The sequence below is a fragment of the Musca domestica genome, unplaced genomic scaffold, assembly GCF_030504385.1.
Source record: "Musca domestica strain aabys unplaced genomic scaffold, Musca_domestica.polishedcontigs.V.1.1 2, whole genome shotgun sequence".
NCBI lineage: Eukaryota > Metazoa > Arthropoda > Insecta > Diptera > Muscidae > Musca > Musca domestica.
In genome coordinates, this window is record NW_026712249.1 from 46,521,655 (window position 1) to 46,548,792 (window position 27,138).

Genomic DNA, 27,138 nt, shown 5'->3' on the forward strand with positions numbered 1-27,138 from the left:
ACCAAAATGCTTTTGTTCGTTTGTAAACAATATAATGAGCTGTCGCTGGAATAATGTTAACAGCTGTCGAACGAGTGGCTTAGAAATGACAACAGACCAAAGTTGGTTGTAGTATTTTCATCTCACCCTGTATATATCAGTCCATTTTGGTGTAGACGCCATATGACGGTACCTCCCGATATTCGGTATTTTGATTTTTGCAACATTTTTTCACGGATTTGTCTAAAAACTGGAACTTGTAGTTCGTAATAGATTTTAGCTTCGGTTTGGTATTTAAGAAGGTTTAGTAGAAGAATATCCTTATAGTATAAAATTGACAATAGAGGTGCCCGTTTTGGTATACCCCCATATAACGTCCTCACACACTTTCTGTTTTTTTAACAGTTTAACAGCATTATCCAAACGGTCTTACTGTTTTTTGTAGTTTAAAATTGAACACGTTTGAATGCAGATACTTCCATATTAAAATGTTTCCTTTTCTCAAAGGTGGAGGGCATAAAAAGTTCGGCCCAACCGTACTTAATGTTTTTTTACTTGTTTTTAAGTTTAAGTGCTCCAAAAAGGTTAATGTCAACCCCATGGACTTTGTTCGTTGGCCTTCTTAAGAAAGTACAACACAATGCAATGTATTTTGAAGTAATGAAGTCATATTAATTTATTTGAAGTAGCTTATCAATTTTACAATCATTTGCATGACTTTCTTTAGGCGGCAAATTTAATTTATATCTACCCATATATTTTATGAAATATATATATAATATATGTATAATTCGCAACATCAGTGTCGTAATTACTATGGCCGGACAACTATCACTTGTATTAAAGTTTCACATAAGAATTTTTCAAGCATTTGGCTTTTGTACCGTTAGCTTTGGAAATAGGACAATTGTAGAAGAACGTCTACTATGCATGTGGTCATTTTTCTTGTTGATCGCCTTCAATGTTGTAACATTCACCGCTCTGATTAACCACAGATATTTTCTCTTTTTCGAAGATAAATTTGGATTTTTCAATGATGTTTTGAAGATTATGTGCGGCAATGTTGCGGTAACAATTTCATATTCAGAAACCTTGCTTCAGAGGTCTCATTCTTATAAATTTTGGGGAATATACCTAAGGCAACAAGAGAGCAGTGCAAATAAAAGCCACCAAAATTCATGGCGAAATTGGTTTACAGAGCTTCATACACATCGTCGATTTTTAGTCCTATTCTATACAGTTGTGGCTGCCGAAATCTATGTGATGTATATATGTTTCAGCATAACAGTGGTCGATTTTCAAGCAGTGCTATTTTGGTGTATATATACCCCATTTATTTATGTCATACATTTGCGAAATCTGCAATTTATATTCTTTGTGGAATTAATACGCCTCAAATTGGTAGCAGTTCAAACGAATTTAAGAAAATTAATGGACTTTACAAATTGCGGAATATCCAAAATGGATTGTGAGGAAAATTTACATTCAAAAATAGCCAATACCCAACAATCGTATCAACTTACCTTTGAAATGTTCCTGCATTTTCACAATTCATTCGGATTCTCTATGGTGGCGGTTATTTTAGTCATCTATGTCCGTATCGTGGTTAACACTTATTTTAGTTATTATAGCGATAACAAGGGCTGGGAGTATTATGGTATGTCTTATTGCAATTTGCGCCTCAACAAATGTATATGATTATTATATTTTTATTTAGGGTTTATACTCTTAATACCCTCTTTACTGCAATGTCCGATGTTTCTAATAGCATCAAAATGTTGCATGAATACGGTAAGAGTATTTTTCTGAGAGTGTTGTATATAAGTTTATAAGAACTTGTTGCAGATACAGGATATTACTCAGAATTTACATTGTATTGACAGTCAATTTGGCAATGATAAAAACGAAATTAGTATACAGGTAAGCTTAACCGAACTGCATCAAAAGTGTCCCCATGATATATATTGTTTGAAATGACAGAAAATGAGCCGAAGGTACAGATTTTCAGCTGACCTCTTTGGAAAGTAAACATGATCATTTTGAAAATCAAATTCGACAGTTCACCACTTTCGACCAAGCGAAACAACTCTTTAGTTATTTTTAGTATATGTTCTTTCCGTTGTAAGTTCTTGCATTTTTTGGAATTTCAACGGCTTTACCCCGAGCCCATTTCTCAATTTTTTGCCGAATGGAATATTGCGATATGTTCAGCTCACGAACCATTTTTCGGGCACTGCGACGCGGGTTTCGATCAATTCGCTTTTTTACTTTTCGAACCATTTTTGCTGATGTTGCTGTATTCTTCCGTCCACTTCCTTGACGTCGATCTACGCTACAAGTATTACGGTAACGAGCGATCGTACGAGACACAAAAGATTTATTCACATTTAAATGATGACGTGCTCTAACGATAGCCACTTGCGGGTTTCCAGCCAAATATAAAGAAATCGCACTGTCACGCTTCAATTCCATCACGTATAACTTATTTCTGGGAAATTCTCACCAAAATGCTTTTGTACGATTGCAAACAATTTAATGAGCTGTTCCTGGAATAATTTTAAGAGCTATCGGACGAGTGGCTTGGAAAATACAGCAGTCTGAGGTTGTTTGCAGTTTTTTTCATCTCACCCTGTATTTGTGATAAAGATGTGATTTTGATTTACAAGTGCACGAAAATCACTAAAATCACGGAATAAGTGTACTATAATGTACTAAATTATCGAATGGAACTGAAATCCTGCAAATTTATATTATGGTCACTGTTAGTATCTAAGGTTGAGAAATGGAGATTGATTGGAGATATTCGTACTAGATTTGGTATTGGGTGAAGGGATAAAATTGAAATTGGATATGGATGTCACTGTTTGTAGTTGAGAGAAGGAGATGGTTTTAGAAATAATTTATGAAGGAACGAATAGTGGAAAATGTAAATAGAAATGGAATTCTGAAATATGCTATCGATGTCAGGGGTTAGGATAGAGCTGGAATTCTAAAATTTAAGACCACTGTAAGTACATTATTTTAAGGGAAGTTCGAAAAGTAGTAAATTATACAAATTTGACCGTTGAGTGAATGGATAGAGCTGGAATCTCGAAATAGTAGTTACTGTTGTTTTAGGATTAGGATATGGTGATTGCTAATTTTTATTACGAAAATACATTTTAGCAAAAAAAATGCCTATGAAACCATTGTGCAAGGGTTTAAATAATATGCTCTTCGGTAAACTTCAAAGGTTAACATTTTCCTATTATTTTTTTTACCGAAAAAGAAAAAAACTTGAATAATATATATAACCTTGAAAGCCTGAAAATTAAGTACGGTGTATGAAGTGTATTTTGAGTACTAACACGAACCAATGAAACGAATCTAAAATTTTAAAATGAAATTTTCTCTGACGAAGTTGCGGACGCTTAAATATAATTGATCTCTTTGGGCGTTGTCTTTTGCGCCTGGAATACAAGTGAAACAATTCTGGTCCATCCTATACTATTTATAAACAATTTACAAATTATTAAATTGTAAATATATGTATAAATGATTTTCCCATTTTTTTCCAGCTTCAAAACTTTTCCTTACAAATTTTACATCAGAATATTTCGATAAATGGTATTGGTATAACCAGAATGGATGGTTATATGTTGACCCGAGTAAGTTTGCAACTTGTGCATATTTGTTATAAATTTATTGAGTCTTGCTTTACACTTTTTTACATTCCATTGTTTCAGCTCATTGGATCTATAACGACCTACATGATATTTTTCATACAGTTTATGCCCAAGTTTACAAATATATGAGGGACATTGTAATAGTTATATATGCTAATAATAAAAGTGTTATTTAAATGTATATTTATTTTGTAAATGTATTGAATGTTTTTGATCTTGTAATAAATGTTTTCATGTGATTCAGTAATGAAGATAAATTACGAAATAATTAACAGTCAAGTTCAAAGATGTTGGTCAACTTCTTCTGGACTAAGGCTAATTATATTGCCTTGTCAATTACCGTTATTCTGGATAGATGGATAACAAAGCATCCGTGTACGGCATGATTTACCGCATTAAAACTGCATTTCCCGACATTGGTCACGAAACAGAAAATGTCTGATTATTTTTCCTATCATCGCATCGTAATAGGTCTTATTGGCACCCAAGTGATGCCGACCTGTTTTTCTTTCTGATTGTATCGAAAATATCGGTGTTTTCAGCTGACGACATTGTTAAGCAGTTAAACGTTACGCCTACCACTTCGTATAAATCTATAAATTCGTTTAAATGTGAGCACCACATACCTTTTCGTCTAGAGTCATTTTGTTCAACACTAGTCTAGAGCAAAGAAAACCAATTCCTCCCAACCCAAATACCACTGGCTCGAGATTACCTCTCAACAAACAGCTAACTGCAACACTTTCAGCTGAGAGTAAATCTTTCCGAACCGAGCGTAATCAACCTAGGCCGACAGTAACCTAAATACTTATGAGTTTCGTGCATATTACGAGATTTTTTCAAGCAGAGAGCAATCTGAAAACTTCCGACCCTTTGTGGGAAGTGAACCGATATATCCCATCTCCACACTGGATCTTACGTTGGTAGAAACATTTGGATATGCCATGTTTAAAAAAGAATCAGATGCTAATTTTGGGTTTTCTGATCGTCATGGTTATTTTAAACTTTGTCCCACTGTGGGGAATGTACCAGAAGGAGTGGTCCGTTCTTTTATGATTTCTTATCAGATCTATAGTTTGCAAAAATATTGGAGTGTGGGACATTTAAAGAAGTAACATTTTATAAGAGATATGATTATTCAAAATTCTATGGCTTTGTGGGGGAGGTACTAGGAGAAGTGGACGATAGTGTCAATTTCTGCACTTGAACTTGCAATGATAAAAAATATTAGTATTTGCAAAGTTGGAATGAGATAAATTTTTTTTTATGAGGGAGGTTCTAGAAGGATTTGGCCTATATTCTCAATATCCGAACTCGATCTAAGTTTGATAAGATACTCCTTTCGAAAGTTGTAGTTCACACCTGCCAGACAGGCAGGCAAATGGACACCGCTAGATCGACTCCAAATGTCCTGAATCAGATTTCTTCCAAGGATACCTTGGGCCTAAAACCCTTTAGTTCGATGAGACACTTTTTGATATATAGCCTCTGTAAATATGTGGCTGTGTGTATGAAAATGTGTAGAACATTCGAATTAAGTCATTTGGTTACATCGAAGTTGACCTATGGTAAATGAGTTCCCGTCAAACTGTGCAGATACGACGTTATCTTCGTCTTGTCCGAGCTTTGTACACGGTGAGATAAAAAAAACTGCACAAACGTCAAACGCCATAATTTTTACAATTTTTTTCAATTTTATTGCATTAAATCAAAAAATATCGGAATAGCATAACATTATAGAATAAGTTTAGATTTGTTTGAATTGGTCACCTTTGACACGAACTATGGCCAATGAAACCGTCACACACTGCCCGAATGTTGCTCTGCGGTTTTTTTGGCCCATTCCAGGCGAAGCGCTTGCTTGAGGTGATCGACACTATGGTATTTTTTAGTGCCAATCTTGGTTTCCAAAATACTCCAGACACAATAGTCCAACGGATTTGTATCCGGAGATTTTGGTGGTCATTGTGCGCTGGAAATGAAGCGAGAAACCTCATTTTGTAACTATTCTTGGGTGACACGTCCTGAGAGCGAGTCCTGTTGGAATGCAAACTGCAACAAAGTCAGGCGCCATAATTTTTACATTTTTCAATGAAACCGTCAAACGGAAATACCTTCAGATTTTAGAATAAGTTTAGATTTATTCGAATATTTTCGCGATAATAGTTGTGTTCCAGAACCTAATTAGTACTAATTCTGCTACAACGCGTTCCCGTACTGCAAAAACTAGCAAAACTTGCAGCTCTCTCGAGAAAAAAATGGCGCTGAGTGGTGCACATTTCTGCTTGTTTTAGCTACATGAATTTGGCCGAGCAGAAATGTGCAAATTGTGAATTTGACATTTAATTGGCAGGGCTAACAAGGTTGAAAAATGTATTGATACATTTCCCGCGTCATAACAAAAATAAAGAAATGATCAACTTAAAAACTAAAGGAAAAACTAATATTTGTAGTGCAAAAAAACAAAAAGAGAAAATATGGAGCACTTTTGGATGATTCCAGTAGTGAAGAGGACTGGCTGAATGATGAATCAGATTATTAATTATTATTATAGATTATTAATTTTATCGTATCGTCTTCAATACTTATTTTTTTAAATTTTGGCGTCCGTTTCAGTAAGGTTTCACCAGTCCGATTTGGACTGTTTACTCTTGGAAATTTGAATTTCGACATTTTATCGCATTTCGGCTAATTTTCCGTTCCCTTATTTTTTGAGCACACCTAATTGAGAATGACATTTCGAACTGTTCTCTCTTCTGCTAGTTTTTTTAAAAAAGTACTAGAACACAATTAATATTCGTCTTTTATTCTGATGCCACGGTCGATTAATACAAGCGGAGAGCGACCATCGGCTGTTATGACGGCCCACACCATCACCACTGTCGGCGCTTGAGATCTGGGGGCCAACCGAAGGTGCACATTTTCAGCTGACCTCTTTGGCAAGTAAACACGATCATTTTGTTTGTTTACAAACTGCTGAACAACGAATGTTTTCTCATCGGAGAAAACCAAATTCAGCCAAGCGAAGCAACTCTTCAGCTCTTTTGAGTCTATTTTCTTTCTCTTGCGGTGTAAGTTCTTGCACTTTTTGGAATTTCAATGGATTTACCCCGAGCTAATTTTTCAATATTTGCCAAATGGAATATTGCGATTTGTTCAGCTGACGAGCCACTGCGACGCGGGTTTCGATCAAGTCGCTTCTTTACGTTCGAACCATTTCTGCTGATTTAGCTGTTTTCTTCCGTCCACTTCCGAGCGATGGCACGAGACACAAAAGATTTATTCACATTTAAATGCTGGAGTGCTCTAACGATAGCCACTTGTGGTTTTCCAGCCAAATATAAAGAAATCACACTATCACGCTTGAATTTCATCAGGAATAACTTTTTTTCTGGAAAATTCTCAACAAAATGCTTGTATACGCTTGTAAACAATATAATGAGCTGTCACTGGAATAATTTTTAACAGCTGTCGGACGAGTGGCTTAGAAATTACAGCAGTCTGAAGTTGATTGCAGTTTTCTCATCTCATCCTGTATAGCCTCTGTAGCCATGTAGCCATAGGCATAAAAATGTGTAGAACACTCGAAATAAGTCATTTGATTACATCGCAAGGTCAGTAAAGTCAATGAGGTTCAAACTTAGCATATTCCCAAATTGCCAATCCTCAAAATACCTACATTGAATACTCCTTCAAGGCGAGTTAACCAATTAGTGAAGAAACCAAAATTATTTGGTTCCAAATTTAAGTCAATAATTCTGAAAGGCTAGGAGTGCTTTTCTGCGTACATGTTTGCTTACTGAAAATGTTTACAGACAAACTCTCATTTCTAGCTTTCCTCGCCGGATTTTAAAAACTCTTATACATATTGTGAACCTCGTGCAAATTTTCTGGATTCAATATTGGGTTGTATTGCCTGGATGACGGCGAGTCGATAAATTAGCCAATCATTTAATTCATTTCTACAAAGTAGCAGACAAACGATAAAATCTTGACAAATTACCATGTTGGGAGTGATGAACAGCAGTTGCCGCCCAATATTACAAACTCGAAGCATATTCAGTCAAATAGCAACCATGGTGAAAGAATTATCGCTACTCCTGCGGTTTCACATTAAAATATTTCGTGCATTTGGCTATTGCACCTTGTCCTTTGAAAATAAACATAAGAGACATTTGGATCTACGCCTATGGTCCTGTACCCTCATGATTGCATTCAATGTCATCTCATATGTGGCCCTATTTGGCAATGATGATTTTCTCTTCAATGGCGACAAATTCGGCTACTTTAATGATTCGTTGAAAATTATATTCGGTGATATGGCGGTAACATGTTCATATTTGGAGTCCATATTACAACGAGTCTCCGTCCATCAATTTTGGGTGATTTATGGCGAATTGCAGAATCTCCATCCCAACTGTAGTCGGAAAACGACTCAAGATTTTTGGCTACAGGAAATTAAGAAAAATCGTCGATTTTTGGTGACATTTTACACGATTGTCGTAATTGAAATTGGTGTTATGCTAATATTTTTCTCCCTGCAAGATATGACGCGACACTTGGTACTGTTCTGGAGCGTTTTTGTACCGTTCATTTTCACCGTGCATATGCGTAATTTACAGTTTATTTTCTACATTGAATTGATACGCCAGGAGTTGGTGAAACTGCAACAGGATTTAAGTTTAATGGTCGACTATTCACGTTTCCAGGCGTATGGAAGTGGTTTTCGTGGTTTCGAGTGTTTTTTACGAACGAAAATTGCCGAAAAACAAAAAACGTATCAGCTCATTTACGATATGTATGAACAGTTTCAAAACTCATTTGGATTCTCGATTATTGCGGTGCTTTTGATGATTTATGTCCGGGTATTGGTTGATTCGTATTTCGGTTATTATTCGGTTTATAGAGGCTGGAATCCGATAGGTAGGTTTACATCTTGTTTTCACATTCACATAAAAACAAGTTAAAAGTGTCAATTCAAGTATGGCCTAAATTGTCAACTTTTGTACATTACGTACCATAATTTTTTTGAAAACCGAGGTTTTTTTTTGTATCGAAGTTTTCCACATATATATCCCATCTTCACAGAAAATATTGTGTCAGTAGAAGGATTGGGATGTGCCAAGTTTAAAAGGAATTGAGTGTTCATTCCGGGTTTTATGAACTTCAGGGTTATTCAAAAATTTTACCCGATGTGGGGGAGGTACCAGAAGGAATGAACCAATATATCCCATCCCCATACCAGATCCTTGGTAAATAAAAATATTGGGTTATGTAAAATTGAGAGGCAATCGGAGATTCCAATTCCGATGACTCTTTGTGGAGGATTTGCCAGAAGGAGTGGTCCTATATTTTACATTTTAACACCAGATCTTGTTTTAGTAGAAATATTGAGATGTGTGAAATTTTAGGAGAATTGGATAATCAATTCTCTTTTTTATGATCGTTTTGGATATTAAAAATGCTGATCCTTGGTGGCGGAGGTACCAGATGGGGTTCGCAGTTATATATCACCTCACAAATTTGATGAGAGTTAGATGCTTATTTCGCTTTCTTTTAGCGTTTTGTCTTCCAAAATCAATATGTGGGGGAGGTACCAGAAGAAATGGTCCAATCTCTTCAATTATTCAAAATGTTGACCCTTTGTGGGGGAGGTACTGGATGGAGTTGACAGATATCGTCCATTTTCATACCTGACCTAGCACTGACGCAAATTTTAGGATTTGCAAAGTTGAAGCAAAATCGGATTATCGTTTCTCTTTCTGTGCAGAAAATATATTTTTGAAATATCGACATTTTGTGTGGGAGGTACCAGAGCGAGTTGACCGACATATTCCATTTTCACACCAGATCTTGGGTTAATAAAATTATTGTGAAATTTAAAATTATGTGTGAAATTTGAAGACAATCGGACTCTTACATCGCATTTTATAAGAGTTGTAATTATTCAAAATGTTGACCCTTTGTGGGGGAGGTACCTAGTGGAGTGGACCGGATTGTCCATTTTCGCACCTGACCTAGCACTGATAGAAATATTAGGATGCGCAAAGTTGGAGCAAAATCGGATTATCCTTTCTCTTTCTGTGCAATAAATTATTTTCTTTGAAAATTTTGACATTTTGTGTGGGAGGTACCAGAAGGAGTGGACCGATACTGTCCATCTCCGAACTCGCTCTAAGTTTCACAATAATATTTCGATGTACCAAGTTTGGATAAAATCGGATACTCCCTTCGATAGTTATCGTGCGCACCAGCCAGCCAGACAGACGACGGACGGACGGCCATCGCTAGATCGACTCCAAATGTCCTGAAACGGATTTGGTCCAAAGAGACCTAGGGTCTAAAACCGTTATTTCGATTATTTCACGCACATCACCATGTCAAATTGAAAGATTCTAGCTTCAATCGTGTTTATCATTTAGGCATCATCATTGAACTACATTTTTCTAGATCTTCCAACATCTAAAATTTATCATTTCAGAATTAGTTTTGTTAATACCGGCATTCATGCAAATCCCAATGTTTTTGATATTTTCGAAAAGTTGTATGGATGTGGTAAAATTTATCACCTTAAATTTACACAGCATCATAAGTCAGTTCAATAACGAAAACACAAGCGTCAGCTTGCAGGTGAGAAAATTCTTCAATTTAAGAAAATATTGAGACATATAACATTTCCTTCTTGTCTTTAGCTACAAAATTTCTCGCTGCAAATTCTACATCAACATATTTGCATTAATGGTGTTGGCATTGCACGAATGGATGGATATATGTTGACCAGAGTAAGATTGTGGTACATTTTATAATTGCAAAACTTTTTCAAGTGTTTCCTGTTCTATTTATAGGCTGTTGGTTCCATAACGACCTACATGATATTCTTCATACAATTTATGCCCAAGTTTACAAACAATTGAAATAAATGTGCACCAAGGTAAAAAATGAGAAAATAATTGCAAGGCTAAGATTTGCTAAAACATGTTAAACAAGTAATTTGTTTAAAATCAATTTAAATAAAAAGGTATAACTAGTAAAATCGCATTTAATTTCTTGCGGGTTGGTGCCTTAAATCTATCTTATTGTCGAAATATTAAGGCCTAAAATTGTTGCTTACATTTTATCTTAACTGCATATAAATACACATAGAATGTTCGACAAAATTCGAACAATTTAGTCAACCTTCTGACAACGATGGTAGAACCCATTGCTAACTACAAATACTAAATTTTTAACAAATCCGATAGAAAATGGGGTTCAAAACACCTAAATACCGAATATCCGAGGTACGTTTATATGTGTAGCACAGGAAACTTTCGTCTTACATTGTCTTTTAACTATACAGGGTAAGATAAGAAAACTGCAACAAAGTCAAACGCCATAATTTTTAAATTTTTTATTTAAATTTTTATTGAATGAAAGCAAAAAATGTCGAAAATAGCATCAAATTTTAGAAGAAGTTTAATTTTGTTCGAATTGGTCACCGTTGGCACGAATTATGGCCTTCAAACGGCCAATAAAACCGTCACACGCTGCTAGAATGTTGCTCTGCGATATTTTTGCTCATTCCCGGCCAACGGATTGGTATCGGGAGATTTTGGTGGCCATTGTTCGCTGGAAATGAAGCGAGGGATTTCATTTTGTAACCATTCTTGGGTGGCGCGTGCTGAGTGCGATGGTGCTGAGTCCTGTTGGAATCTCCAAGGTCTGCGACCAAAATGTATGCGTGACCAAGGCTTTAATACACCCTCCAGAATATTTGCGCGACAATATTCGGCATTTATTCTGAAGCCACGGTCGATTAATACAAGCGGAGAGCGACCATCGGCTGCTATGGCGGCCCACACCATAATCATGGCCTGCGCTTGAATTCTGGTGGCCAACCGAAGATGCACATTTTCCGCTGACCTCTTTGGCAAGTAAATCATTTTGTTGTTTATCATTTTGTTTGTTTAAAAACTGCTACACAACGAATGTTTTCTCATCGGAGAGAACCAAACTACTTTCGGCCAAGCGAAGCAACTCTTTAGCTCTTTTGAGTCTATTTTCTTTTTTTGTGGTGTAAGTTCTTGCACTTTTTGGAATTTCAATGGCTTTACACCGAGCTCATTTTTCAATATTTGCCGAATGGAATTGTGCGATATGTTCAGCTCACGAGCCATTTTTCGGCCACGGCGACGCGGATTTCGATCTAGTCGCTTCTTTAATTTTTAAACCATTTCTGCTGATGTTGCTGTTTTCTTCCGTCCACTTTCCTGACATCGGGCTACGCTACCAGTATCACGGTAACGAGCGACGAGCCACAAGATTTATTCACATTTAAATGCTGGAATCCTCTAACGATAGCCACTTGTGGTTTTCCAACCAAATAAAGAAATCACACTATCACGCTTGAATCCCATCACGAATAACTTTTTTCTGGAAAATTCTCACCAAAATGCTTTTGTACGCTTGTAAACAATATAATGAGCTGTCACTGGAATAATTTTAACAGCTGTCAGACGAGTGGCTTAGAAATGACAGCAGTCTGAAGTTGGTTGCAGTTTTTTCATCTCACTCTGTATATGCAAATGTATAGAATATTCGACGCACAATTCCTAAGGCGACATACAATTCCAAATCGGACCTCACCATCCACGTCTCTTTCTTGACTAACATTTTTATGTGTAGGAAGCGCTGAAAGTTTTCAGTATAACAACAATTTTTTGATAAATTAATTCACAATGGCATTTTTCGAAACATTTTCATACCGATTTTTATTCTACATTCACAAAATGACTAAAAATTAATTATAAAATTATCCTTTATTGTGTTCATATTTTTTTAATATATATGTATGATGTTCCTGGAATCAGAGATAGCGAAAGCAATATATATTTCTCTAAATGGCTTAAATTAAAAAAAGAAAACATATTTTTCTAATTTCGCTACTCGATATTGCGTTGAAGTAAAAATGGTTGGCATAATAAGAACAAATAAAACCAAACCATATAACATAAATACTCATCATTTAGTTGCTTAATTTTCAGTCTGTCTGATATTAGTTAAGAGAACAAAAAGAGGGAATTAAAAAAAATTTATGTGAACGACCAAAACAAGGTACCAAGCTTTGCAAAACTGTCAGTGTTAATTGAGAAATACAAAACATGACACTTATTTTGGACAGCCATCACATTTAGGGTGTAACCCCACGGGTTTAGAAATAAAGTCAAATTAAATTAAAAAAAACATATACAAATAATCTAAATAATTGTTATTCTTGTTTCCACGCTATTCTATTGATTAAATCTAATCGTATTCATGACTAGATTCCCGTTTTGATATTAAATTCTCCTTCTCCTCATCGTTGCCCTCGATGATGGTGGTACCCGATACAATGTTACGCGATTGAGCCTTTGTACGATGTATGGTATTGTGTGTTAGACCCGATTCCGTCAACACCTCCACCTCGTCATCATCATCGTCGTCGTCGACAGCAAAATAGGGATGTGATGAAGTCGGACGGAATTTGTAACCCGTCAGTACGAAAAATACATATGTGGCCATTTCACGGAACATTTCATCCAGCCAAGCATATTGGAATGCCACCGTCATCTTCAGCAGATAGACAATGATTCGTGTAAAGTAGATGTAACAAACGATCATAATGTAAAATTGGCGGAACAGCTTCAATTTGCGCAAATTAATGGCTGCCTTGCCATCTGTGGCGGAGGCTTCGTGCAGATGACGTATTGACCACACAATGGGGAAAAGGATTGCGCCACAGCACAACAGATCGACAAATATGAAAATATTATGCCATGTACGGAATTCGGCATCACTTTCCTCGGATTCTTCGATAATGATTTCGGCCACATTTGCCAGGACCTGAGGGGAAATGTAAAATTTATATCTATTTTTTAAAATTGGATTCAGGAAAAAGGAATATTTGTGATTTACCTGTAACGGTATGACAACCATGAAAATCTTCTTATCCTTGTCGGATAGTATGTGTTTGATAAAGGTCCAACCGGTGCCAATCAAAACTATTGTTATGAACAGGACAGCTCCCTTAAGTCTGAAAAAAAGGAAACCGTTTTTAAATAGTTCACATTTACAAAATTGGATTTGGATTTTATGATCGTTTTGGTTATTCAAAACTTTGACCATTTGTGGGGGAGGTACCAGAAGGAGTGGACCGATATATTTCATCTTCACACCAGAACTTGGGTTAATAAAAATATTGTCATGTGTGTAATTTAAAGAGAACCGAATGCTTATTTCAGATTTTATGATCGTTTTGGTTATTCAAAACGTTGACCCTTTGTGGGGGATGTACCAGAAGGGATGGTCCGATCCCTACCATCTTCATAACAGATTTTGTGTTGATATAAATATTGAGATGTGCCAAGTCTGAATGGAATTAGATCTTAATTTCGCATTTTATGAATTTCATGAATATTCAAAATTTTGACCATTTGTGGGGGAGGTACCAGAAGGAGTGGACCGATATGGTGAAACATGGATTTTGTAGCGTTAGGGGGATATCGTTTGGCTTTGATTAAGGTTTAGGACCATCCTCGAGGATGCATCTAAAAATTTGTCCACCGGTGCCTCTTTTGGTCCGAAGCACAGGGCGGAAAAAATTAAGTTTTAGTGAGTAGTCAGCTTTTGTTATCTAGGAGCTCATATTGATGCCCATATTGTCTTGGTAAGTCTTACGAACACTGGAAATATTCGAGGCACTAACGGAACCTTAAGGTATGGTCTTCCTCAAAAAAAAAAAAAAACGCAAAAGGGTATTTCTGGTAAGAATTTCCAAATTTCTTCAAAGGCATTAAAAATTTCCACTTTATAAACGAATTTTAGCCCAATTTGTTGTTGAATATCTTCCAAATTTACGAAAACATTGCCCTCATACTTACAAATGTGCAATATAGTACAGAATGGCCCAGGCCTCAACATGTTCTCCACGTATCTCAATAAAGTGATAATTAATTGAATGGAACATCAATGACAGCGACTTGAGGAACACCAAAACTGCCATAATATAATGAATCTTGTAAACGGTGTGCCTGAAAAAATAAAGTAGTTAAAAATGCTTTCAATTGTATGCCAAAGGAAACTTACTTGCTCTTCTTCAAAATGAATACCCAAAATAGACCTGATAAGAAGAACAATACAGACATCATAAGGTAGAGTGCAGGTAGTGGCATTTCGCCGGCAGATAAATAATTGCCATTATTGTTTTCTTCAATGTCAACCTGAAAATTTAAAACAGTTTGTTAGTATGGTTTCTTAGAGGACTGAAAAAGAAAAAATTCGTAAGAATAATTATTACTAGGGGGCAATTTTGCTCGAAGTGAGAAACAACACTTTCTCATTCTCACGCAATTGGCTCCAAAACTTGCACTAAAGGTCTGCTTTTGTATGATTGTATTTTTCTTTTGCTTGTAGAAACAGACCCTAAGTCTGATTTTCAAAACCTGAATTACTTTCAATACGGGCAATTAATCATTCTGTCATACAAAAGATATGCAAATGGTCAAATTCAGGATTAAGCCGTTGCATATTTTAACTCCAATGCATCAAGCCGATGCTAGTCGAAACTTTTACATGGACATTGCATCAGTATACAATTTATAATTTCATTTTCCCGCTAAGTTTTGTAAGTCTATCAATTTTCGATTTCAGTTGACTTAACCAACTTCTCCCATTCACACTTACCACAAACGACACTTGTTTCTCAAATCCATGATAATTTTCACAATTGTGGAAATATAAATTGTACAATCCCTCCTCATGTAATGTGGCCACAAACATGGAGAACTGAAACCAAACAAATATTAGAACGTTTTCAAAATAAAACAATTAGTCAAGGTCTATAAAGTCCATCTTGTCTTGTAGATCCAGTAAAGAAATCCGTTATCCTTACCGACATATTGTAGTAATTTACACCATCAACAACAGTTTTTGCCAATGGCAATACCATATTGTTACAGAACGCATTCTGTTGCATCATATTTTCACCAGAGGTAATAACAGTTTCTTGAGCAGCTACATTTCCTGCTACAATTGGCACATTATCTCGGGGGTTTTCTTTGATTAATTTCTCTTCTGTTTTGGGGGCAGATAGATTTTCTTTGATGTCTTTATTTTTGGTTTCAGGTAAAACTTTTTCCTCATCTAGTCTATCTTCAGATATGACATTATCATCATCTTTCTTTTCGGGTACTTGGGGCTTAGATGGTATCGATGGCGCTTCATATGAATCATCGTCATCAAAACCTTCCAAAACTGCAGCATCGGCGGCAGCAGCTGCATTGGTGTCAACATTAGCCTCACCATCGTGGGGTGCTAAATCACGTCTTCGTCGTCTTGGTCCCAATATTAAATTGTCTTCGTGTAATTTTGATTGTCTTTTATTGCGATACATGGGAAACATTGAGGAGTCGCGATAAATATGTTGATTTCTCCATTCGGGTGAACATTTTACATGGACTCTGGCGGGGGGTAAAGAGAAGAAAAAAATAATTTTTAGTATCTATTTTTAAAAAATATATTTTTTAATTTATAAATTAAATAAACAAACTGATTAAAAATACAAACATAACTGTCTTTGATAAGCAATGTGTGTGCGTGTGACTTGTTTAAACATTAATTTGTCATCCGTGTTAGTCATTTGATATCTTGATTCTATAGTAAAGGCAAGTAGACAAGTAAATTGGTTGCTAATGCATAGCTTGTATCGATTTGCTTATATTACACACTTTGGACATTCAAAAAGTTCGGCGAGACGGGAATTTTCAAGTAGGAAAATATGAAATTGTTAAGATCTTCCTGAGTACCTGTATGGTAGAGTAGTTGTGCATTGGTTTGAAAAATGTAAAAGGATGTGTTGTACATTTTAATTAATTCACATTTGGAGTAGATTTATACATCTACTTTTATATATCCCTCCATTTATTTACAAATTTTTTTAAAACCAAGTCCTGTCGCATTTATTGCCCAATTGAAAAACAGTATTGACCAGTGAATATGTTTTGTTGAAGGACGAGACCCTATTGAAATTGGTGAATTTTGGATGAAGCTCCCATTGATGAGGGGCCATACGTGCCCTGTGTGTGATAAGCTGCTATGCAGAATATCTAGGATGGGTTAGGGTTGACTACTCTACACTCTTATCTTTCCTTTTTGGGTTTTCATTTGAATCATAATTTTCGTATGTGACAAATTTAAATTGAATCGAAATTAGAATAAACTTTGAGTATGTTTTCTAATAGAAAATGCTTCAAAGCAGCTTTTAATAATTTTCAAATCCGTATTTTCTTCATATGAAGAGAACAATGACGCACAGTAACAATGAGCATCATACTTAACCAATTTGATATTTAAGCTACTCAAAACCGAAGCCTCAATATGTATCTAATAATGATAACTTAGTTGTTGTTGTAGCAGTAGTACATATGGATGTTTGTATTCTGCCAATCTGGTTTAAGCTCCAGGTTTAAAAATCCGGCTTCTTTAACGGGCTGTAGCCAGAGATTTCTGGAGTGAGTTGGGTAGGTTCGGCTATGCAATTATAGAGGAGCAGAGTATTGTGCGCCCTGTATCACATGCCGGGCAGTGCCCAATACGAATTGAGACGACTACACCATCCTGAACGTAATTGCGCAAAAACTTCCCTGGGTTGTTTAGACAGCTGCAATCGATGGGTGTGGATTCCGAGAACGGCATTCTTCCTATAATTCCCGATAGTAACTGCGACTGCATCGGTATGAATGACACTCAGACCTGCCTGATAGGTTTCTTGATCTAGAGGTTCTTTCTTATAGCGTTAGATCTCCCTCTCTAGATCATGTATGTCCTTCCTAACTCGCCTGGGTGGGGGAGTTGTATCCACTATATGAAGGTTGGGATGACTCTGAAGGTAACATCCAAACAGGTACTGCAACGAAAGCATATGATTATGCTGACGTAATGGAAGGACTTTCGCCTCTTCATGTAGATGGTCCACAGGTGTCATGTGGAGGCAACGATAACTTTGTGTCTCTTCTGGCTGGTCTGATTTGCAATAGCGCGTTTCAGATACGATACATTTCAATTCAATCGGAATAGGACTCGATTTTCGAGTATTAATTTTCTCTGTGGTTACTTTTAGCCTATCTTCCACTTTTAAAAACGCTTCCGGACAAAAAGAAAACATGAAGTCTCCATGGTTATCAAGTCATAATTTTGATTGTGGGAATAATTTTCCACCTTCCCATCTTTCTGGTCTTAATTTTGTGAGAGCCTTCTAGATGTGATAATCTTTAAATTAATCGAAATTAGGATAGAATTTCGATAGTTAATTTTCTTTGTGGTTTTAGCCCACAGAGTCCATTTTAAAATGTTTAAAGTCAGTAGGAACACGTAGGATTCTCGATGGTATTCAAGTCAGCATCTTGTTACATGACAAAGGACTTATTATTGTGTAGCCACAAAGCACCTAAGTGGCGGCACCTAGTTGTTAAAAGACCCGTCTTCTAAGTTGTTAAAGCTTTTAATTATAATTAATGTAATAATGCTGCTGCCTTTGATGATATTTTCTCAGTTTTTTGGATATAAATTTCATTATGGTAATTCATTTTCTTGAGTATAACACTACACTTGTAGCAATTATTGCTTTTCCCATCTCCCTATGAATTAAAAAGAAAATCAACATAAATCAAATCAATAAGGCTTCTCCCGCCACTATGTAATCTCACTTCCTCCTACCCAACCTCCTTACAACTCATTAAAATCAAACAAAACTTGATTGTCTGCACTAATATCAAATAAGTTTTTCTTTGATTTCGTTGTCACAGTGACACTCAACTATTCTGCAAACGACGATGTTACCGCCCTTAACACACACACATTCCTATACATCTATCTATACCCACCTATGAATAAATGAGTTTTTAAATGCAATTGCATACTGCATTCTACCACAAATACTTACTGTAGTTTTTTCAAATCAAACATAAAAAAGAGAATCGGACCATTTCGTTGCAGTCCTGATGATTCTTCGAGCAGGCATTTGTTTTGATGTGAATCCAAATAGGGATTCATTTGATCGATGGTGGTCTTATCCAATGACAGGCCAATCTGGTGGGGGTAAAATCAAGAATTTTATTCAATTGCATATTTTGATTAAATTTCGAAAGTACTTACATTTTCATTGCCTGTCTCCGATGATAATTGTAGATTGCTTAGTTTTACATTGAGATGGCCATGGGTGTAGAAACCAAAAGTGGAGAGAGCAATGTAAGGACGACTGTCCGTCTGCAATGAAAAATAACTAATTATGTTCTACAACGTTTCCTTGTTATCCCATCGAACTCACCTGCACTTCCAAATGATGTTTACGTCCCTCCACCAGCTTGGCATGGAAAAATGCCGCAACAATGCCCAAGAGGAATATTGATTTGGCCAACGTCATTGCACCCCACCAACATGTTTTCCCATTCATTTGTCTCATCATCCTTCGATGATGATGTGTTCACGTCGCTAGTTGTTTGTTGATTATTTTACCGTTTCTTATGAGTCAATGGAATTATTTGATTTTATATTAGTAATAATTGGTTTTCTTACAAATAAAATCATAAAATCCTTTGGATGAAGTGATGTAGAATTCTTTCGGCTAGTTTTTCTTTGTTTGACATTTATTATTATTTGAGAGCGCTTAAACGGGAGTTGCCACTCATTTACTTTCTTGTGTTCTCTTTTGTGTTGTGTTTGCTTTAAGTTAACAGTGCTGCCAAGTTTATGGGGAGAAATCATGTTAACATTGCTTAAGGTAAGGTCACATTGGGCAAATATTTGACGGAAAATGTGAAATATTTCTTTGTCACAATCTGACCACCAAATATTATTTGACGGTAAATACAAAAACAGCTGATTTTGGGAAAACAAAATAATTTGCCGGAAAACAAAAATTTGAGCAATGTGTCCATAATGTAAACATATATGATCAATTATTTTCCTATTTTTTGGTCAAACATTTATTTGACGATGCAAATGTTTTGTAAGGTCAAACAAGGAAAAATGTCAGTTTAAAACATTGGGCAGCATTTTGCTTTAAGAACAGGAGCATTTGTAGCATGATTTTTAATGAATAGAAAAACAAACGAATGCAATAAGTGGCTTTGTTTATTTAATATTTTTGAATTAACTGAATTTGAATGTTGAGTAAAAAATGTTTATATTTGGTCTGTTCCAGAACTGCGAGACTGTTATTGTTTTTACTACGATAACCGATTTTCCCTTTATTATATCGAAGAAAATTGCGAAACTAGTAGATTCTTGATGGTTCTGGAACAGGATATGGGTAGATGCATCAACGCTTGAAACAATGATATGTCAAAAATTTTGAAATGTTTCTACAAAAATAAGTAGATTTTTATGTTTTCCTATACAGCGAAAAATCGGAGTTTGCAATGATATATATTTTTCAAAAATTTTTACAAATTTCAATAATATTTCATTCATTATTTTCAATTCCAAAATTGTTTTGACAGTTCATTGTCCCAGCAGCTATGTCGATGTGACTACCTGTATTCTTCTACCATGATACAAACAAAAATGCAAAAAAAAAAAAATTGTTCTGACAAGGAATTTATTCCACAACAGCTGTTCTTTTGCTTCCCTTCTCCAAATAAATTATACCCGAAAGTACATTTTCTTTATGTCTCTCTTTCACTCTCTCTGTCTATTTCTCTCGGCCAAATAAATTTATGTTTCCTCACAGTTTGATCAAACAGTTTAATGGGAAAATATATTTTACGAATGTGAACATGTGTCAAACATGTTTTCCCATAGCACTGTTTGACGCTGTTTGGTGACTGCTTGAACAAATAAAATCTGTCAAATATTTGACTGTAATGTGAACATCGAATCAACTCTGTATGAATTTCACATTTGTTCAGTCAAATATGGGAAAACAAATTTCGATCAAATATTTGCCCAGTGTGACCGTACCTTTAGTGTTGTGTTAATATTAGAGTTCTCTTGTTTTTGTAACATCTATTTTGGAGATATATTTGAGGTGTATTCAATAAAAATAACAGTTAAACTCCTCTGGATAGACTCAATCCGGTGTAATGTCAACGTTTATGAACACGATAGTCAATTCCTTTGATTATAAATGAGACAACTTGATGCCGTATCTTTCCAAATGTTATACACATTTCAGGCGGTCGAATTTTTACCGAGATTTATTTAAGGCATTTTGAGGGAATGAATCCTGAAACAGGACTCTGTTTTAGGGCAGATGTGTAGGGGGAAAAGAAATGGTAACAAAATTGCCTGTACTGCCAATTCTTGCTACTTCGCCAGCGAAAAGATCACCTTTACAATCCGTTTGCAACACCAGAGAAAGGATAATCTGATTTTGCTTCAACTTTGCATATTCTAATATCTGCATCAATGCTAGGTCAGGAGCGAAAATCAAGTACCTCCCCCACAAAGGTCATAATTTTGAATAATTACAACTCTTATACAATGTGATGTAAGAGTCCGATTGTCTTTAAATTTCATACATCTCTATATTTTGATCAACCCTAGGTCTGGTGTAAAGATGGAATATACCGGTCTGTTCCCCCACTAAAGCTCGAAATTGTCCAAAAATATATTTTCTGCACAGAAAGAGAAAAGATAATCCGATTTTGCTCCAACTTTGAAACTCCTAATATTTGCATCAGTGCTAGGTCAGGTGCGAAAATGGGCAATATCGGTTCACTCCATCAAGTACCTCCCCCAAAAAACGGTCAAAATTTTGAATAATTACAACTCTTATAAAATGCGATGTAAGAGTCCGATTGTCTTCAAATTTCACACATTCCAATATTTTTATTAACACAAAAGTCTGGTACCAAGATCGAATACATCGGTCCACTCCTTCTGGTACTTCCCCCACAAAAGGTCGAAAATTTATGAAAAAAAAAAAAAAACAAAATATTTTCTGCACAGAAAGAGAATCTTAATATTTGCGTCAGTGCCAAGTCAAGTGCGAAAATGGACCATATCAGTCCACTCCACAAAGGGTAAACATTTTGAATATTTATAACCCTTATGAAATGTGATGTAAGAATCCGACTGTTTTAAAATGCCACATATCCCAATATTTTTATAAACCCAAGATCTGGTGTTAAGATGGAATATATCGGTCCACTTCTTCTGGTACCTCCCGAACAAAAAGTCGAAATTTACAAAAATACAAAATTAACAATATTGGCCCATTACTTCAAAATCTACTGCAGAGAAGGTCAACAATTTTAATAATCATAACACAAGTCAAAATATATTTTAATAATCGAACATTGGCTGAGGGTATACATATGTCAGCTAAACCGAAAGATACTTTTTAACTTGTTTTAAATTACTCTTGGTGTCTACGATGGAGAGATGTAGATTGTTTTGGATATGCGATCTAGATGTTACTAAATTTGTTATTTGCTGAAGTTCTGACATTTGATATTGAGGTCACTGTTGGTTTCTAGGGTTAACATAGGGAGACGTTGAAATATCTTTGGTCAGAAAAAATTGTTGTGGGTGCATTGGTTGCAATGGTTTTAATAATAATATATAATATCCTCCTCGGTAACGTTAAAATATAGGACTTAGAAAACTTTGGTTTGGAAGGTAAACCTTTTGATTTTATTCTTTCCGAAAAAGGAAATACTTGAATAATTTATTAAACCTTGAAAGTCTAAAAATTTGTACAATGTATGAAGACTTGATTAATAAATGTTGTCAAGACTGACCCTCGTGCAAAATTTGAATTTCTATTCTACCTTCAGCTGTTCAGATGATCAGAATATTTATGTAGAATTGATAAATATTGTGACCATATCCTGGCAGGGGATATAAGTAGGTGCAGAAATTCACATATACATTTTGCGCGGGTGTAAATTGTGTTCGTATTTCCAACCCTGTTGTAACCCCTTTTTGGTCTTCAGGGCAAAAAAACATTACGTTTTGTAAAAACCTTTCAGCTCTCGATTTAAAAACATTTCAAGTATTCTTATCAGATTATATTGTCTTTCAAAAAATTAATTTGCCAATAGTTTCTTATATTATCTGCAGCAAAATTTTCCGACTCCGACTTATTGACGCGACTCCGCCTTCGCAATCGGGATTTTGCTTTTGTTTTCTGAATATTGATTTATCTGCATAATTTGTTTATATTTATTACAATCACTCAATTTTTTTATATCTTATACATATATATATCAAAGAAAAACTACAAATCATTGCAAAATGTGTACACTATCAGCTGCACAATGGATGGCATTGTAACAATTTTTTATATAGAAAACAAAAAAAAATGAAAGTGAACAACTAGCAAAGTTCAGATATCAATATGCCAGTTTCTGTTTCAAAACTCAGTTCGTGATCGTAGGCAAAACAGTTGAGTAAACAGTCGCCACAAAATTATCCGGCATACAACACCAAAAGAAATTATTTAAAAATGAAATTAATATTCATTGCATTTTGTTTATTTTTCATATTGAATTGGAATGGTGCGTATGAAAGTAGAAATGTATTTTTATTTTTAAATATTTATTTACTTATTTCCCATTGAAGTCGTTAACCCCAACCCTGTCGGTGGCAATCCTTGCCCAATTGGAAAGAATGAAATTTTCCTGGTAATGGGTCCGAATTGTGATCGTGAGTGTTCACGCCTAAATGAACCCTGCCAAAAGAGGGGTGAGCCCAATCGTACCGGTTGTTTTTGTCGCAGTGGATTTGCCCGGGATAGCCATGGAGAATGTGTTCCAACCATATTCTGTGATAATGGCAATGAATTGATATGATTGACAAATTTTGCAATGTGATGTTGAATAAAAAAAAACTAATAAAAAACCATTAAAGAAAGTCCCAAAGTCGGGCCGACTTTTTGATACCCTACACCACTTTGCTAATTTAGTAGAGCTCCACATAACAATTAAAAGTTTTATGGGAAATTCAATCATACACGCTATGATTATAATTATAATTTAAAGTTCAAAGGACTAAATATGCCGAAGCATTTGAATCTTTTAAATTCGGAATTGTATTGCCCATTTGGTGCACAATTAATTTGAAATCGGATAAAGATATATATGGGAGCTATATCCAAATTTGAACCGATCTCGATAAAATTTGGTAAAGATATTTCTGAGCTGCATTTGATATATTTGCCCAAATATTGTTGTTACAGAGTGCATATTACGGCTGCGGAGGACAAAAAAAAAACAAATCGGATGAACCATATATATGGGAGCTATAGCTATATCTGAACCGATTTCGATCAAATTTGGCATACTTATTTGGTTGCATGTGCAAAATTCTATACTATTCGGGCTGATATTACACGTTTGGTGCACAATAAAAGGCAAATCGGACGAATATATATATGGGAGCTATATTTAAATTTTGACCGATTATCTCCAATTTCAATAGGGTTCGTTCTTGGGCCAAACAAATGATTTGTGCAAAATTTCATCTGGATAGGGCAATAAACTGTACTTCGTTTAAGAAATACATGGACAGGCGGAGGGACGGACATGCATAAATCGACTCAGAATGTGATTCTGTGCAGATCATCAAAAGGAACTATGGGTTTATCTCGTTTCCTTTTGCGTGTTACAAACAAATTCACAAAGACATAATACCCTGACTACCTTGTGGTGTAGGGTATAAAAACAAGTTAAAAAGTATCAGTCGGTTTTGCCGACAGATGTATACCCTCAGCCAATGTTCGATTATTTAAATATATTTCGACCACTATTATGATTAGTCAAATTATAGACCCTCTATGGAGTAGGTTTCGAAGGAAAAGGCCAATATTGTCCACTTCGTATTGGACCTTAATAAATATGATATAAATATTGCAACGTGGTAAGATCCCTCATATCTTTATAGTAGATCTTGTGTTGATAGAAATATGGAGATGTGTTTAGTCTGCATGGAATCCAACATTAACTTAGCGTTTTATGACCTTCATGGATATTCAAAATGTTGCCCCATTGTGAGGGAGGTCCCAGATGGAGTAGACCGATATATCCCATCTTCACAGCAGATCTTTTGCTAGTAGAAATAATGGTATGTGTGAAATACGAAGAGAGCCGGATTATTTCGGATTCTATGATCGTTTGGTTATTCAAAACATTAAACCATTGTGAGGGAAGTACCAGAAAGAATGGTCCGATATCTACTGTTTTTATGACAGATCCTGTATTGATAGAAATATTCAGATGTGCCAAGCCTAAATGGAATCGGATGTTAATTTCACGTTTAATGAGCTTAATGGATATTTAAAATGTTGACCTTTTATGGGGGGAGGTACCTGAAGGAGTGGACCGATATATTCCATCTTCACACCAGATATTGAGTTTATAAAAATATTGGGATGTGTGAAATTTTATGAAAATCGGATTCTTTCATCACATTTTATTCATCTCCGAACTAGATCTAAGTTTGACAAAAATATTACGATGTACCATGTTTGGACCAAATCCGATACTCCTCAAGAGTTATCGTGCGCACCAGGCAGACAGGCGGACGGACGGACATCGCTAGAACGACTCCAAATATCCTGAAACGGATTTGGTTCAAAGGGACCTAGGGTCTAAAACCGTTATTTCGACTCTCTAGCCATATGGATGAGGGAGAAAGTATTAGTTTGACATTGACAAAGGGTATATATGGTATATGGAAATTTTACTAATATATATATAGAATTTAAAAACTTTGTTTTGGAATTTTGCATGTAACTGTCATTGAACTACCAAAAACAGACCTCCAAAAAAAAAACTCGCTCGAATTTGTACAGAGAGTGAGACTCACTCGAATTCAATGGGAGCAGAAATAAAAGCGAGCAAACTCAATTTCCCAAACAAAACATTTTTTTTTTTCACTCATTTACACTTTTAGAACAAACCCTTGCTCTATTTTTATTGAATCTGTTTCCACTCCAAATTTTAAACAAGAGTAACTCAAAAAAAAAAAAAAAAAAAAAAAAAAAAAAAAAAAAAAAACACAAAACAAAGGAGTGAAGAGTAGATTCTGTAAAAACTCCAACTCTTCGAGCAATCCAGCTCGCGAGCAAGTTTCGAGTGAAAATGAGCAAATCTGAGCTCTGGTCAAAAACCCGCCTTTAAGCTTCTTCTCGATGTTATTTAACAAAAAAAAAAGTAAATAAATAAATAAAAATGAAATAATAATATGTCATTAAATTATTTTTTTTATATTTTATATCTTAGTAATATCTGCACTGATCCTCTCCCACTTTACAACATTGTGGCGGACATACTTTTTTAGTTTGTGTTGTCCATGAAGTCGTACAAATCCGCAACGGCATTGTACCACTGCGAACACAAATCCGTTCACACATTTGTATGCCGGTTGGTACAATTTGTGTGGTCGAAGGACACGCAAAACTTGAATTCTCTGAAAAAGATAAGGAAAATGAAACAATTGTTTATAAATTTAATTCTCTAGTTACCTCCAAAGATCAGGAAGGTGATAACGAACAAAGCAATCTTTAATAACATCGCTATTTGCGTTTTAAAAAAATAATAAAGATTTTCGATGGAAATTGTAGGATTTATATAAAAATAAAGTAAATATTGAATATAAGGTATATTTTGCAGCTTGTGTATTTCCTGAAGGGTTCATAGACTTTACATATGTATATTTGGTTGGATTGACTGAATCCCATATTGATTCAAGGGCGAAAAAAAAAAATATTGTAGAATGTCAACGTAATGTTAACAGTTGGGATACGAATAGGCTTTGTAATAAAAATGTGGCGTTGAGGGTCGCTGCCGTATGAAACATCAATTTTGACATTTGAACAGGAAGGTGAAAAATTCAAACAAGTATCAAAATAAGATCAGAAGGTTGAAAGGAATTTTAGTTTAAATTTAAACATTGACAAAACTACAGTACTTTGAAAGATAATTGTAAAGGGGTCCATTGATAGCATTCCAGATTGGAAGTATTATATGGTATATGGACCGACAATTGCGTACAAAACCTCGATCTTTTGACATAATTAAATTTTTCGGATTGTGGGGATTTAGTTTTGGTTTCGACTTTGGACGAGGCGAATCGTAGCTTCATAAGCAAGCAATGCAATATTATGGAAAGGGTTAAATCTCGTTGTCCTAATGGCATTGACTTTGTTGTGCTCCTGTATTTTTTATACCCCCCACCATACAAGTACATATGGAGGGTGCATGGAGGGTACATAAAGTTCGTCATTCAATCGAAATAATAATTTTAGACATAATAATGTATATAGAGTAAAATTCCAAGACGATTTAGCCCTGTCCGACCGTCTTACTATCCGTCTGTTGTAATCAAAACGAATAAGAGTAGAAAGCTAAAATTTTACACATATCAGTCTTTTGTCTGCAGGCAGGTAAAGTTCGAAGATGAGATGTTTCGGTCCACGATATCCTACAGCCCCCATATGACGGTACCCCATATTCGGTATTTTGATAATTTTACA

General features: G+C 35.4%; 3 protein-coding genes across 3 annotated transcripts; 2 read left to right on the forward strand and 1 right to left on the reverse strand.

Annotated features, from left to right (window-relative positions):
* Positions 1-7,720: 7,720 nt before the first annotated feature.
* LOC131802225 (gustatory receptor 8a-like) lies at positions 7,721-8,520 on the forward strand. The gene is made up of 2 exons (XM_059122008.1): positions 7,721-8,384; positions 8,453-8,520. The coding sequence occupies exons 1-2, from the start codon at positions 7,721-7,723 to the stop codon at positions 8,518-8,520; spliced, it is 732 nt and encodes a 243-aa protein (XP_058977991.1).
* A 1,637-nt stretch (positions 8,521-10,157) lies between these two features.
* LOC101892177 (gustatory receptor 8a) lies at positions 10,158-10,592 on the forward strand. Its single transcript, XM_005186823.3, has 3 exons — positions 10,158-10,274; positions 10,337-10,426; positions 10,490-10,592. Exons 1-3 carry the CDS (start codon positions 10,164-10,166, stop codon positions 10,556-10,558), a joined length of 270 nt encoding a protein of 89 aa, XP_005186880.2. The 5' UTR covers positions 10,158-10,163; the 3' UTR covers positions 10,559-10,592.
* Positions 10,593-12,367: 1,775 nt separating this feature from the next.
* Positions 12,368-19,302, reverse strand: LOC101891830 (protein GPR107). Its single transcript, XM_020037973.2, has 10 exons — positions 19,233-19,302; positions 18,985-19,177; positions 18,813-18,923; positions 18,601-18,746; positions 15,553-16,120; positions 15,345-15,446; positions 14,748-14,881; positions 14,543-14,692; positions 13,578-13,695; positions 12,368-13,505 (listed from the first exon to the last, which is right to left on the reverse strand). The coding sequence occupies exons 2-10, from the start codon at positions 19,120-19,122 to the stop codon at positions 12,927-12,929; spliced, it is 2,046 nt and encodes a 681-aa protein (XP_019893532.1). The 5' UTR covers positions 19,123-19,177; positions 19,233-19,302; the 3' UTR covers positions 12,368-12,926.
* Positions 19,303-27,138: the final 7,836 nt, after the last annotated feature.